This window comes from Argopecten irradians, chromosome 5 (assembly GCF_041381155.1).
Source record: "Argopecten irradians isolate NY chromosome 5, Ai_NY, whole genome shotgun sequence".
NCBI classification, from domain to species: Eukaryota; Metazoa; Mollusca; class Bivalvia; order Pectinida; family Pectinidae; genus Argopecten; species Argopecten irradians.
In genome coordinates this window covers 29,899,293-29,913,988 of record NC_091138.1, presented here as the reverse complement: position 1 = coordinate 29,913,988, position 14,696 = coordinate 29,899,293, and the positions used below count along the sequence as shown (strand labels likewise).

The following is a 14,696-nucleotide window of genomic DNA, read 5'->3' as shown; positions in this document are numbered from 1 at the left end:
TACTTTTCGGCTACTGTAATCTGTCAAAACTTAAATATGAATCCCAGTCTACTAGTACACTGTACCAGAAAATTACCGAACTATAACAATACCGAGTTGTGTGGGAATTCTTTTACTTATTTTTTTATATTGTTTTATCGGAATAGTTATTTGATGGAATCCCATGTACAACTATAGCCAACGAATATCTAAGATAAACATATATGATACCATTTGGCTAGGCCATCATCAGTTTTTGCAATCTAGCTCGTGTTCGGAGTAGCTGCAATATTTGCCCGAGTGATTCGTTGACAGTGCTCTACTAGCAGACATGCATGGGGACCATTTTGTACCAAACCGGAACAGCAAAAGTAGACGGGTACTCATATTCGTTCTAGTGTTCGGCAATACCATGTTCGAACCCCGGTCTGGCCACTACATTTTCTCTTCTTCTGTTACACATATACCACAACAACAATGTTTTATTTGTTTGTTTATTTCACAACATACAATAATATTTACAAAATCTTACACACTCTCCAATAATGTGTTTGCCTCAATATTTTTCACTATATTAAGTTTTTTTCTACGATCATCAAAAGTCAGGAGATGTAATTTCTCTCATATACTCATCATAATTAATACTAGGTCCATGCTTCTGTACATCATAATATTTCTTCTGTACAAATTTCCTTCCAGAATAACCACACACTGATACTTTATCTGCATCCTGTCAAAGTAAAACAACAAAAGTGATTTGTTAAGGTTAATGTAGACTCTGGCATGGGATGGCCTAATGATCACTTACAAAATTAATGTAGACTCGGGGATGGTCTAATGATTACTTACACGGTTAATGTAGTCTCTGTGATGGCCTAATGATCACTTACAAGATAAATGTAGTCTCTGTGATGGCCTAATGATCACTTACAAGATTAATGTAGTCTCTGTGATGGCCTAATGATCACTTACAAGATTAATGTAGACTCTGGGATGGCCTAATGATCACTTACAAGATTAATGTAGACTCTGGGATGGCCTAATGATCACTTACAAGATTAATGTAGACTCTGGGATGGCCTAATGATCACTTACAAGATTAATGTAGACTCAGGGATGGCCTAATGATCACTTACAAGATTAATGTAGACTCTGGGAGGGCCTAATGATCACTTACAAGATTAATGTAGACTCGGGATGGCCTAATGATCACTTACAAGATTAATGTAGACTTGGATGGTCTAATGATCACTTACAAGATTAATGTAGACTCGGGGATGGTCTAATGATCACTTTCAAGATTAATTAACTTGGGGATGGTCTAATGATCACTTACAAGATTAATGTAGACTCAGGGATGGCCTAATGATCACTTACAAGATTAATATAAACTTGGGGATGGTCTAATGATCACTTACAAGATTAATGTAGACTCAGGGATGGCCTAATGATCACTTACAAGATTAATGTAGACTCAGAGGATGGCCTAATGATCACTTACAAGATTAATGTAGACTTGGGGATGGTCTAATGATCACTTACAAGATTAATGTAGACTTATGGCAATCACTTAAAGATGGCTTATGATACTTACAAGATTAATGTAGGAGGATGGTCTAATGATCACTTACAAGATTAATGTAGACTTGGGATGGCCTATCACTTCAATAATGTGACTATGGATGTTAATGATCACTTACAAATAATGTAGATCTTGAGGATGGTCTAATGATCACTTACAAGATTAATGTAGACTTGAGGATGGTCTAATGATCACTTACAAGATTAATGTAGACTTGGGGATGGCCTAATGATCACTTACAAGATTAATGTAGACTCAGGGATGGTCTAATGATCACTTACAAGATTAATGTAGACTCTGGGATGGCCTAATGATTACTTACAATATTAATGTAGTCTCTGGGATGGCCTAAAAATCACTTACAAGATTAATGTAGACTCTGGGATGCCTAATGATCACTTACAAGATTAATATAAACTTGGGGATGGTCTAATGATCACTTACAAGATTAATGTAGTCTCTGTGATGGCCTTATGATCACTTACACGGTTAATGTAGACTCTGGGATGGCCTAATAATCACATACACGATCAATGTAGACTCTGTGATGGCCTAATGATCACTTACACGATTAATATAGACTTGAGGATGGTCTAATGATCACTTACAAGATTAATGTAGACTCAGGGATGGTCTAATGATCACTTACAAGATTAATATAGGTTCAGTGATGGCCTAATGATCACTTACACAATTTATGTAGACTCTGTGATGGCCTAATGATCACTTACATGATTAATGTAGACTCTGTGATGGCCTAATGATCACTTACAAGATTAATATAGGTTCAGTGATGGCCTAATGAATCACTCACTTACACTCGATTAATGTAGACTCTGTGATGGCCTAATGATCACTTACAAGATCAATGTAGACTCTACAATGATCACTTACATGTAGACTCAGGGATGGTCTAATGATCACTTACAAGATTAATGTAGACTCTGGGATGGCCTAATGATCACTTACAAGATTAATAATGTAGACTCAGGGATGGTCTAATGATCACTTACAAGATTATAACATGGCTAATGATCACTTTAATGTAGACTCTGGGATGGCCTAATGATCACTTACAAGATTAATGTAGACTCAGGGATGGTCTAATGATCACTTACAAGATTAATGTAGACTCAGGGATGGCCTAATGATTACTTACAAGATTAATGTAGACTCAGAGATGGCCTTATGATCACTTACAAGATTAATGTAGACTTGAGGATGGTCTAATGATCACTTACAAGATTAATGTAGACTTGGGGATGGCCTAATGATCACTTAAAGATTGGCCTTATGATCACTTACAAGATTAATGTAGACTTGAGGATGGTCTAATGATCACTTACAAGATTAATGTAGACTTGGGGATGGCCTAATGATCACTTACAAGATTAATGTAGACTATGGGATGGTCTAATGATCACTTACAAGATTAATGTAGACTCAGGGATGGTCTAATGATCACTTACAAGATTAATGTAGACTTGAGGATGGTCTAATGATCACTTACAAGATTAATGTAGACTTGGGGATGGCCTTATGATCACTTACAAGATTAATGTAGACTCAGGGATGGTCTAATGATCACTTACAAGATTAATGTAGTCTCTGGGATGGCCTAATGATTACTTACAATATTAATGTAGTCTCTTGGGATGGCCTAAAAATCACTTACAAGATTAATGTAGACTCTGGGATGCCTAATGATCACTTACAAGATTAATATAAACTTGGGGATGGTCTTAATGATCACTTACAAGATTAATGTAGTCTCTGTGATGGCCTTATGATCACTTACACGGTTTAATATAGACTCTGGGATGGAATCTAATGATCACTTACAAGATAATGTAGTCTCTGGATGGCCTTATGATCACTTACACGATATGTAGACTCTGATCCTAATGTAGACTCAATGTAGACTCTGTGATGGCCTAATGATCACTTACACGATTAATATAGACTTGAGGATGGTCTAATGATCACTTACAAGATTAATGTAGACTCAGGGATGGTCTAATGATCACTTACAAGATTAATATAGGTTCAGTGATGGCCGAATGATCACTTACACAATTTATGTAGACTCTGTGATGGCCTAATGATCACTTACATGATTAATGTAGACTCTGTGATGGCCTAATGATCTCTTACAAGATTAATATAGGTTCAGTGATGGCCTAATGATCACTTACACGATTAATGTAGACTCTCAGGGATGGCCTAATGATCACTTACAAGATTAATGTAGACTCCGGTATGGTCTAATGATCACTTACAAGATTAATGTAGACTCTGGGAGGGCCTAATGATCACTTACAAGATTAATGTAGACTCAGGGATGGTCTAATGATCACTTACAAGATTTATGTAGACTCTGGGATGGCCTAATTATCACTTACAAAATTAATATAGACTTGGGGATGGCCTAATGATTACTTACAAGATTAATGTAGACTCAGGGATGGCCTAATGATCACTTACAAGATTAATATAAACTTGGGGATGGTCTAATGATCACTTACAAGATTAATGTAGACTCAGGGATGGCCTAATGATTACTTACAAGATTAATGTAGACTCAGAGATGGCCTTATGATCACTTACAAGATTAATGTAGACTTGAGGATGGTCTAATGATCACTTACAAGATTAATGTAGACTTGGGGATGGCCTTATGATCACTTACAAGATTGATTGGCCTTATGATCACTTACAAGATTAATGTAGACTTGAGGATGGTCTAATGATCACTTACAAGATTAATGTAGACTTGGGGATGGCCTTATGATCACTTACAAGATTAATGTAGACTATGGGATGGTCTAATGATCACTTACAAGATTAATGTAGACTCAGGGATGGTCTAATGATCACTTACAAGATTAATGTAGACTTGAGGATGGTCTAATGATCACTTACAAGATTAATGTAGACTTGGGGATGGCCTTATGATCACTTACAAGATTAATGTAGACTCAGGGATGGTCTAATGATCACTTACAAGATTAATGTAGTCTCTGGGATGGCCTAATGATTACTTACAATATTAATGTAGTCTCTGGGATGGCCTAAAAATCACTTACAAGATTAATGTAGACTCTGGGATGCCTAATGATCACTTACAAGATTAATATAAACTTGGGGATGGTCTAATGATCACTTACAAGATTAATGTAGTCTCTGTGATGGCCTTATGATCACTTACACGGTTAATGTAGACTCTGGGATGGCCTAATAATCACATACACGATCAATGTAGACTCTGTGATGGCCTAATGATCACTTACACGATTAATATAGACTTGAGGATGGTCTAATGATCACTTACAAGATTAATGTAGACTCAGGGATGGTCTAATGATCACTTACAAGATTAATATAGGTTCAGTGATGGCCGAATGATCACTTACACAATTTATGTAGACTCTGTGATGGCCTAATGATCACTTACATGATTAATGGCCTAATGATCACTTACATGATTAATGTAGACTCTGTGATGGCCTAATGATCTCTTACAAGATTAATATAGGTTCAGTGATGGCCTAATGATCACTTACACGATTAATGTAGACTCTGTGATGGCCTAATGATCACTTACAAGATTAATGTAGACTCCGGTATGGTCTAATGATCACTTACAAGATTAATGTAGACTCTGGGTAGAGGAGGGCCTAATGATCACTTACAAGATTAATGTAGACTCAGGGATGGTCTAATGATCACTTACAAGATTTATGTAGACTCTGGGATGGCCTAATAATCACTTACAAAATTAATATAGACTTGGGGATGGCCTAATGATTACTTACAAGATTAATGTAGACTCGGGGATGGCCAAGGGCTCCACCACTGTTGCTCATCACCTGTCTGCCTTCTACAACTACCACAGGTTCAGCAGCCACTAAATCTTGGGCAAAGGTTTTATTTACCTGTTTGTAGTAATAAAGCAATAATGCATTAGTATCATGGCATTGAATCTTTATCCTTAAAGTTTCCGTAATAAGTTTTCTTTGTCTTTAAGGCTTTTTTATGCATTACAAGGTTTTTTAAGTTTTCTATATAATCTCATTTGATTCATTTATCTATTAAATGGTTCTGAATGTTCACTAAATATCAATAGGTACTCCGTTCTAGGTGGTGGTGCAAGATTGGTAAACCAACTGAAAATTAGTTAATAATATCAAATGTTTATGGATGGAGATGCCTTCATAAAAGTTTCAACTTTTTTTCCCCAATATGACAAAACACCTCATATTACTATCATTTTTCATACCTAACAACACTACAAGCAAATTTCTTGCCATGTGAGGCTTTAAAATTAAAATTATAAAATATATGTTAATTACTAAAATTGTGAAGGAAATGATATAGAGTACTACATAATGTATTGGCAATTTGGCATACCTGTTCATGTTGATAATATTACATATAAAGGTTTATGGGCTTATTACACAACCAAGCGAAAAACCGGACATACCAGTTTGTCTTTTCCATGAAAGCGTATTCTTCTGTGATCTTCCACATCCCAACTCTATAATGAAAAAAAAATATCAGTCACAAAAATACTATTACTGGTTAACATCAAAATATTGCAGACTGTTTATTCTCGCTGGTTTTACACTACTTCCCCTGGGATTCAGTGATTTCCTAAATCTCAACCAATGACTGTGTTAGTTGTAATTAATGTAGAAGAACAGGGGAAAATACAATGCAGGCACATGATCTTGCGCACCTAAGAGTTTCATAGCCGATAGATAATTCATTAAATAATTATTTTTAATTATATCATAGTGACAGCAAGGAACAAACATTTGTTTTTCAGTACCTTCCAAAAATATATGGTATATTTTTCAGTTTACCTTAGCTTGCGCAGTACAATATAATCCAATTTTAGTCATATTATTATTATGATATTCAATTTATCAAGCTGACCATTCAAATTTCAATGAAAAACAAAATAATTGAATTACAATCTAATTAAAATTAGACTTGTAATTCCGCTCCACTATGATATAGTAAATGTACTCTTCATTATGCTCCAATACAAGATCTAACAGAGCCCCGTTCGGGGTCACCTCAGCATGACCCCTATGATGAGCCAATCAGCATGTCGCCTACGGAATCTTCGGTGTGGTTGATTCTTTTTTAAGTGTAAACGGCTAAGAGTACGTCCCGAGATGTTCCGATTCTAGGCCAGAGGTCATGCTGAGGTGACCCCGAACGGGGCTCTGTTAGATCTTGTATTGGAGCGTAACGTAGATTATCGTAGCGGAGCGGAATTACAAGTCTAATTTCAATTAGATTGATTGAATTATAAATCAGTTTGCAATTTTTTAAAAAGTCAAATAAAAAATGTTGGCAACTTTTAAAATCAGACATCACTTTCCGCCATTCTTCCACTATCGCCCCATTGTAATACGGTACGTCTGCACCTTAGACTAAAAACTGAGATTGTATTAGAATTGACTTTGCGGCTCTATACTTTTAATGTCTGAATAAGTTTGTTACTTTATTACAAGAGGCCCAGAGGGCCTGTATCGCTCACCTGGTTTGAAATGCCAAGTAATGTTCTGAATACAGGTTCATAGTTTCTTTTCTGAAGGAATTTGAATATTTACCTCTAAATCCCCTATTAAGCCCGCACCTACTGCCCCCGGGGGGTCAGAGCCAAAATTTATACAAGTTCTGTTCCCCTTCCCCAAAGGATGTTTTTGGCCAAATTTGGTTACAATCCATGCAGAACTCTAGGACAAGTAGCAATTTATAGGATTTATCTCTATTTCCTCTATCGGGCTCCACCCATCCTGCCCCGGGAGGGTCAGAGCCAAAATTTATACAAGGTCTGTTTCTCTTCCCCCAAGGATGTTTGTGGCCAAATTTTGTTACAATCCATGCAGAACTCTAGGACAAGTAGCGATTTATAGGATTTAACTCTATTTTCCCTATTGAGCCCTGCCCCTCCTGTCCCCGGAGGGTCAGAGCCAAACTTTATACAAACTCTGTTCTTGTTCTTCCAAGGATGTTTTTGGCCAAATTTGGTTACATTCCATGCAGACCTCTAGGACAAGTAGCTATTTATAGGATTTACCTCCATTTCCCCTATTGGGCCCCGCCCCTCCTGCCCCCGGGGGTCAGAGCCAAAATTTATACAAACTCTGTTCCCAATGCCCAAGGATGTTTGTGGCCAAATTTAGTTACAATCCATGCAGAACCCTAGGACAAGTAGCTATTTATAGGATTTACCTCTATTTCCCCTATTGGGCCCCGCCCCTCCTGCCCCCGGGGGGGTCAGAGCCAAAATTTATACAAACTCTGTTCTTATTCTTCCAAGGATGTTTCTGGCCAAATTTGATTACATTGCATGCAGAACTTTATGACTAGTAGCGATTTAAAGGATTTACCTCTATTTCCCCTATTGGGCCCCATCACTCCTGCCCCAGGGGGGTGAGAGCCAAAATTTATACAAGTTCTGTTCCCCTTCCCCCAAGGATGTTTGTGGCAAAATTTTGTTACAATCCATGCAGAACTCTAGGTCAAGAAGCTATTTATAGGATTTACCTCTATTTCCCCTATTGGGCCCTGCCCATCCTGTCCCCGGGGGGTCAGAGCCAATTTATACATACTGTGTTTCTTATTCCCCCAAGGATGTTTGGGGCCAAATTTGTTTACATTCCATGCAGAACTCTAGGACAAGTAGCAATTTATAGGATTTATCTCTATTTCCTCTATTGAGCCCCCCCTCCTGTCCCCGGAGGGTCAGAGCCAAACTTTTATACAAACTCTGTTCTTGTATTCCAAGGATGTTTTTGTGGCCAAATTTGGTTACATTCCATGCAGAACTCTAGGACAAGTAGCTATTTATAGGATTTACCTCCATTTCCCCTATTGGGCCCCGCCCCTCCTGCCCCCGGGGGTCAGAGCCAAAATTTATACAAACTCTGTTCCCAATGCCAAGGATGTTTGTGGCAAAATTTAGTTACAATCCATGCAGAACCCTAGGACAAGTAGCTATTTATAGGATTTAACCCTCTATTTCCCCCTATTGGGCCCGCGCCCTCCTGCCCCCGGGGGGTCAGAGCCAAAATTTATACAAGTACACTCTGTTCTTATTCTTCCAAGGATGTTTCTGGCCAAATTTGATTACATTGCATGCAGAACTTTATGACTAGTAGCGATTTAAAGGATTTACCTCTATTTCCCCTATTGGGCCCCATCACTCCTGCCCCAGGGGGGTGAGAGCCAAAATTTATACAAGTTCTGTTCCCCTTCCCCCAAGGATGTTTGTGGCAAAATTTTGTTACAATCCATGCAGAACTCTAGGTCAAGAAGCTATTTATAGGATTTACCTCTATTTCCCCTATTGGGCCCTGCCCATCCTGTCCCCGGGGGGTCAGAGCCAATTTATACATACTGTGTTCTTATTCCCCCAAGGATGTTTGGGGCCAAATTTGTTTACATTCCATGCAGAACTCTAGGACAAGTAGCAATTTATAGGATTTATCTCTATTTCCTCTATCAGGCTCCACCCATCCTGCCCCGGGAGGGTCAGAGCCAAAATTTATACAAACTCTGTTCTTATTCCCCCAAGGGTGTTTGTGGCTAAATTTGGTTACAATCCATGCAGAACTCTAGAACAAGAAGCGATTTATACGATTTACCACTATTTCCCCTATTGGGCCCCGCCCCTCCTGTCCCGTGGGGGGTCAGAGCCAAAATTTATACAAGTTTAGTTTCCCTTCCCCTAAGGATGTTTTTGGCCAAACTTGGTTTACAATCCATGCAGAACTCTAGGACAAGTAGCAATTTATAGGATTTAACCCTATTTCCCATTTTGGGCCCCGCCCCTCCTGTCCCCGGGGGGTCAGAGCCAAAATTTATACAAACTCTGTTCTTATTCTTCCAAGGATGTTTCTGGCCAAATTTGATTACATTGCATGCAGAACTTTATGACTAGTAGCGATTTAAAGGATTTACCTCTATTTCCCCTATTGGGCCCCATCACTCCTGCCCCAGGGGGGTGAGAGCCAAAATTTATACAAGTTCTGTTCCCCTTCCCCCAAGGATGTTTGTGGCAAAATTTTGTTACAATCCATGCAGAACTCTAGGTCAAGAAGCTATTTATAGGATTTACCTCTATTTCCCCTATTGGGCCCTGCCCATCCTGTCCCCGGGGGGTCAGAGCCAATTTATACATACTGTGTTCTTATTCCCCCAAGGATGTTTGGGGCCAAATTTGTTTACATTCCATGCAGAACTCTAGGACAAGTAGCAATTTATAGGATTTATCTCTATTTCCTCTATCAGGCTCCACCCATCCTGCCCCGGGAGGGTCAGAGCCAAAATTTATACAAACTCTGTTCTTATTCCCCCAAGGGTGTTTGTGGCTAAATTTGGTTACAATCCATGCAGAACTCTAGAACAAGAAGCGATTTATACGATTTACCACTATTTCCCCTATTGGGCCCCGCCCCTCCTGTCCCCGTGGGGTCAGAGCCAAAATTTATACAAGTTTAGTTTCCCTTCCCCTAAGGATGTTTTTGGCCAAACTTGGTTACAATCCATGCAGAACTCTAGGACAAGTAGCAATTTATAGGATTTAACCCTATTTCCCATTTTGGGCCTCGCCCCTCCTGTCCCCGGGGGGGTCAGAGCCAAAATTTAAACGAGTTCAGTTCCCCTTCCCCTAAGGATGTTTTTGGCCAAATTTGGTTACATTGCATGCAGAACTTTATGACTAGTAGCGATTCTATTTCCCCTATTGGGTCTCGCCCCTCCTGCTCCGGGGGAGGGGGTGGGGGGTGGGGGTCAGAGCTAATATTTATACAAGTTCTGTTCCCCTTCCCCCAAGGATGTTTTTGGCCAAATTTGGTTACATTGCATGCAGAACTTTATGACTAGTAGCGATTTAAAGGATTTACCTCTATTTCCCCTATTGAGCCCCGCCCCTCCTGCCCCCGGGGGTCAGAGCCAAAATTTATACAAATTCTGTTCCCCTTCCCCCAAGAATGTTTTTGGCCAAATTTGGTTACAATCCATCAGAACTCTAGGACAAATAGCGTATTATAGGATTTACCTCTATTTCCCTTATTGGGCCCCACCCCTCCTGCCCCCTGGGGGTCAGAGCCAAAATTTATACAAGTTCATTTCCCCATCCTCCAAGGATGTTTGTGGCCAAATTTGGTTACAATCCATGCAGAACTCTATGACTAGTAGCGATTTAAAGGAAATGTTGACGGACAGACGGACGGACGGACGACGGACGCCGCGCCTTCGGGCCAGGTGAGCTAAAAATTAGCTGAAATTACCAGTGCACAAGATCATGTGCTGCGCAAGATCATGTTCCTTTCCTTTACATTCCTTTTGAGTACCTTGACTATGAATCTTAGTTCTAATTTTGGTCTCAATCATGATTTAAACCAACAGCTTTATTGACTGAGCCAAAGAAGCATACTCTGAGTGACACAGACTGTATTTCACATTATGCATCATTGCATGTACAATTGCAAGAGGCTTTAATTTAAACAATACTCATTTTACTACAGATTTTGCATATCTCAGTGTGAGACTCTCAAACCACTTTCCATGGCTTAAAAAGGGAAAAAATACACATTCCTGTGGAATGCACCAAACAAAAATTGAACCCATGTCTCCAGCTTGATAAACCTAGCAACGGCTTTACAAACTGAGCCCAAAACACATGCTCCGTCAGCTGAGTGACATATGTGTTTGACATGTAGTGTTCAAGATATCAGATTACCTATATGATCAAAGCTAATGGTACATGTCATGTATGCATATCTGACTTACATGCTAAATTTTAATTATTATATGTACAGACTACAGTTAAACAAGGTAAAAACGAACATCTGAGACCAATACAATATACTTCATCATAAGCATAATCTATGTCTTCTAAGTTATAATTAAGCACAGGGCCATGTATAGTCTATATGAAAAAAATAGCCAGAAATACATATAAATAAACACAAGGTCGCTGGCAACCAAAATCAAAATGGCACGAAATGAGCAATGCACATCCCGATTAAAGTAGTATTACAACTTGTAGAGAAAAAGAGACGAGTGAACACTGGTATGGATGAAAAGATTGAACCTTTATGAAGATATCGGTGTTATAAATACGTAGGTAGGTGATGATTAAGTATGAAAATACCGAGTTAGAAAAAAATAGGTCAGATTTCTGGCAAGCAATCCATGAATCGCTTGTGTGTATTTGATTTTCTGGCTATTTTTTCATATAGGTATAGAGACTAATATACATGGCCCTGTGGATTAAGACTAGATATTATAAGCAACGCCAAACATGTTGTGGTACTTCATTCATGTTTAAATTTATATCAAAATAGCAAAAATATTTTGAATAGGTAGAATAAATGTTACACTGTTGACGAATGGTATTTTTTATCTATGTAAAAACATGTACAGGACAAGACGAATTAGTATTTTTCTTCAGTTGTAAAATTGTGTTAAAAGTTACTTATTTAATTTAGATAATAAGAGTGCAGCTTTCTGCGCGGCCAAAGGCCGCGTAGAGCGAAGCTCTACTAACCATAACACGTGTGTGAGCATATAGATTCAAATACACTCCAATACCCCTTGGACTTTGAAATTGTGTCCCGCGGGAAAAGTCTCGCGCCTCCATGTAGGTAGCCATGTTTTTATTCTCGTTATCAGCACGACAAGATTTGAAATTTCTGTACTAGAATAAATGTGTTATCAGTATACGCTTTAAAATTACTGTAAGTAGTTTTTATTTACACATATACAAGAACAACGCAATAAATGTAGTTGTCCAATATAAACTGTGTATGTTCTCAAGCGCACGGCACCGTCAGCAGTGACGTCACAAAACCTGACGCCAAAGATGACGGCACAGATTCGCGCGTATTTTGATAGCATGGCATGTTGCCAAGTTTTCTCTGCATCTGATAAAAACAAGAGTGAAGTATATTGAACTATTCCATTTGGATTGTTTTGAATTCTTTCTAACTATCGATAGTGTTTGCATGTCAGTGAAATATTTTATTGTTAATCTCGTAGAAAAATATAGACAATATAGAGTTATGATGTTATAATCTTTTACATGTAGCTGCGCTCTTCTGAGGCTTTGCCTTAAATTCATATTATCAGGTTGGGCACAACCCTGCATATGGGTAACAATTACCCATTTGAGTAACAGTTACCTGTTTGTGTTTGCAGTAATACATAAGTTACCCAATTGAGTAATTATGTGAAAAGAAAACGCATAATGTTGTTTTAATAATTATTATCAAAAAAGGGCGTCATAATTTTTAGAATGCCTTACAACTGATCAAAGACTCTATGCTTCTGTGGGTGAAATATTAAAATCTGTTGTCTAACTTTGTTGTAAGATGACAATTTAGGTGCTCTCCGTTGTCTTCAGTGTATAGCTATCAGGGAAATTCAGTGCAAATGTCATGGTTGAATGTGTTTTACCTGGTTTCTATTTTTAGCACCATAGTAAGCAATGGAGGTGGTTTATTTTGTGACTTTTACCAAAATTGAGACAATGAAGTTTGTCCCATTTTGATTAATAATGTAATACATTATGTTAGTAATGGTGACATGTGAAAATTATTACGCCCTTTTTTGATAAAAAAGTTTAAAACAAATTCATGCATTTTTCTTACGAAATATTCCTCATTTGGGTAACTTATTGATTACTCAAACAGGTAACTGTTAGGTAACTGTTACCCATATGCAGGGTTGTGCCCAACCTGATTATTACCACCCTTGAATAGTTTGAGCAGAGTTTCTTACTCTATTTCCAGAAAAAAATCAATATTAAAAATAATTAATAAAAAATTCCATGGCACTATGCCCTATACTGAAGTATGGATTGGAATGAAGTACTGATTGTGCATCCACCAAAAGCCGACACCGATTGATTTCGAAGTTTTTTTGTAACTACTTAACTGATGATCTACTTAATATGTATTTTATACCTGTCCTGTGTGTGTCATCACATCAGTATTTGGACCTTGGTCACTTTTTATGTCTTTAAGGGATTGGGACGTGACTGAGAATTGCCTAGGTGAAACAAATGCCCTCTTCACTCCGTTCAGAAGTCGGGGTGTCCTTGCCAAGGAAGCCATGTTGGAAAGTAGGGATTGACTAATAATAGAACGAATAAGGTAAACCTTTTCCGGATATATCTGTATATGCTCAGATTAGTGTATTTGACTTGTATTATCCAAGTCTCCACGTATGATGATTATCGAAAAAAAATTAAGTAAAATTTATTTAACTAATATAGGAAAATACAGTAAGGTGAACATACTTCCTTGATACAGTTACAGTAAGGGACATAACTCTGAAAATATCATATTTGCCAATGGTATTATTTTGCTAGCATACATCAGAGATTTAAATCTCTGCATACATGTACATGTATTTACAAATGTCGTTAAACAGCAACATTTAAAAAAGTTAAAATAATTACGTATTATCGAGTTGATGTAAAATAACATATGGCAAGCCAAGATACTTTTTATTCCGATATCGGAAATTCTAATTCCGATATGGGGGATTCTATTTTTGATATTGAAAATTGAATATCAATTATCGGAAAATCAATTTCTGATATCGGAAATAATTTTTAATTTCTGATATAGGAAATTACTTTTAATTTCTGATATCAGAAATCCTAATTCAGATATCCGAAATAGAATTTCTCGAATCAGAGTTACAGTAGAATTTCTTATATGGAAAATTATTTTCTAATTCCTGATTTCAAAAATAGAATTTCCGATATCGGAATTTTAATTTCCGATAATGGAATTAGGATTTCCGATATCAGAATTAGAAATCCCGATATCCGATAATACAAATTTAATTCCGATATCGGAATTAATAGAATAAAAAGTAACTTGGCTTGCCAGCAAGCAAAGGTAATTTTTATTCCGAATTTCCGAAATGGGGGGAATTCTATTTCCGATATCGAAAATTGAATTTCTATTTATCGGAAAATCGATTTCTGATATCGAAAATTACTTTTAATTTCTGAAATCGGAAATTGCTTTTAATTTCTGATATCGGAAATTACTTTTAATTTCTGATATCAGAAATTCTAATTCATATATCGGAAATT

General features: G+C 37.6%; 1 protein-coding gene across 1 annotated transcript; it reads right to left on the bottom strand.

Moving 5' to 3' along the window:
- Positions 1-459: 459 nt before the first annotated feature.
- On the bottom strand, positions 460-13,728 carry LOC138323487 (NADH dehydrogenase [ubiquinone] iron-sulfur protein 6, mitochondrial-like). Its single transcript, XM_069268132.1, has 4 exons — positions 13,552-13,728; positions 6,045-6,098; positions 5,377-5,496; positions 460-709 (listed from the first exon to the last, which is right to left on the bottom strand). Exons 1-4 carry the CDS (start codon positions 13,699-13,701, stop codon positions 575-577), a joined length of 459 nt encoding a protein of 152 aa, XP_069124233.1. The 5' UTR covers positions 13,702-13,728; the 3' UTR covers positions 460-574.
- Positions 13,729-14,696: the final 968 nt, after the last annotated feature.

Excerpts from the sequence above, each read along its gene's own strand:
- LOC138323487 (XM_069268132.1), bottom strand. The coding sequence starts at position 13,701 with ATGGCTTCCTTGGCAAGGACACCCCGACTTCTGAACGGAGTGAAGAGG. Across the intron at positions 6,099-13,551 it reads TGATGACACACACAGGACAG|AGTTGGGATGTGGAAGATCA; the intron begins GTATAAAATACA and ends TTTTCATTATAG. Across the intron at positions 5,497-6,044 it reads TTCATGGAAAAGACAAACTG|GTAAATAAAACCTTTGCCCA; the intron begins GTATGTCCGGTT and ends TACTACAAACAG.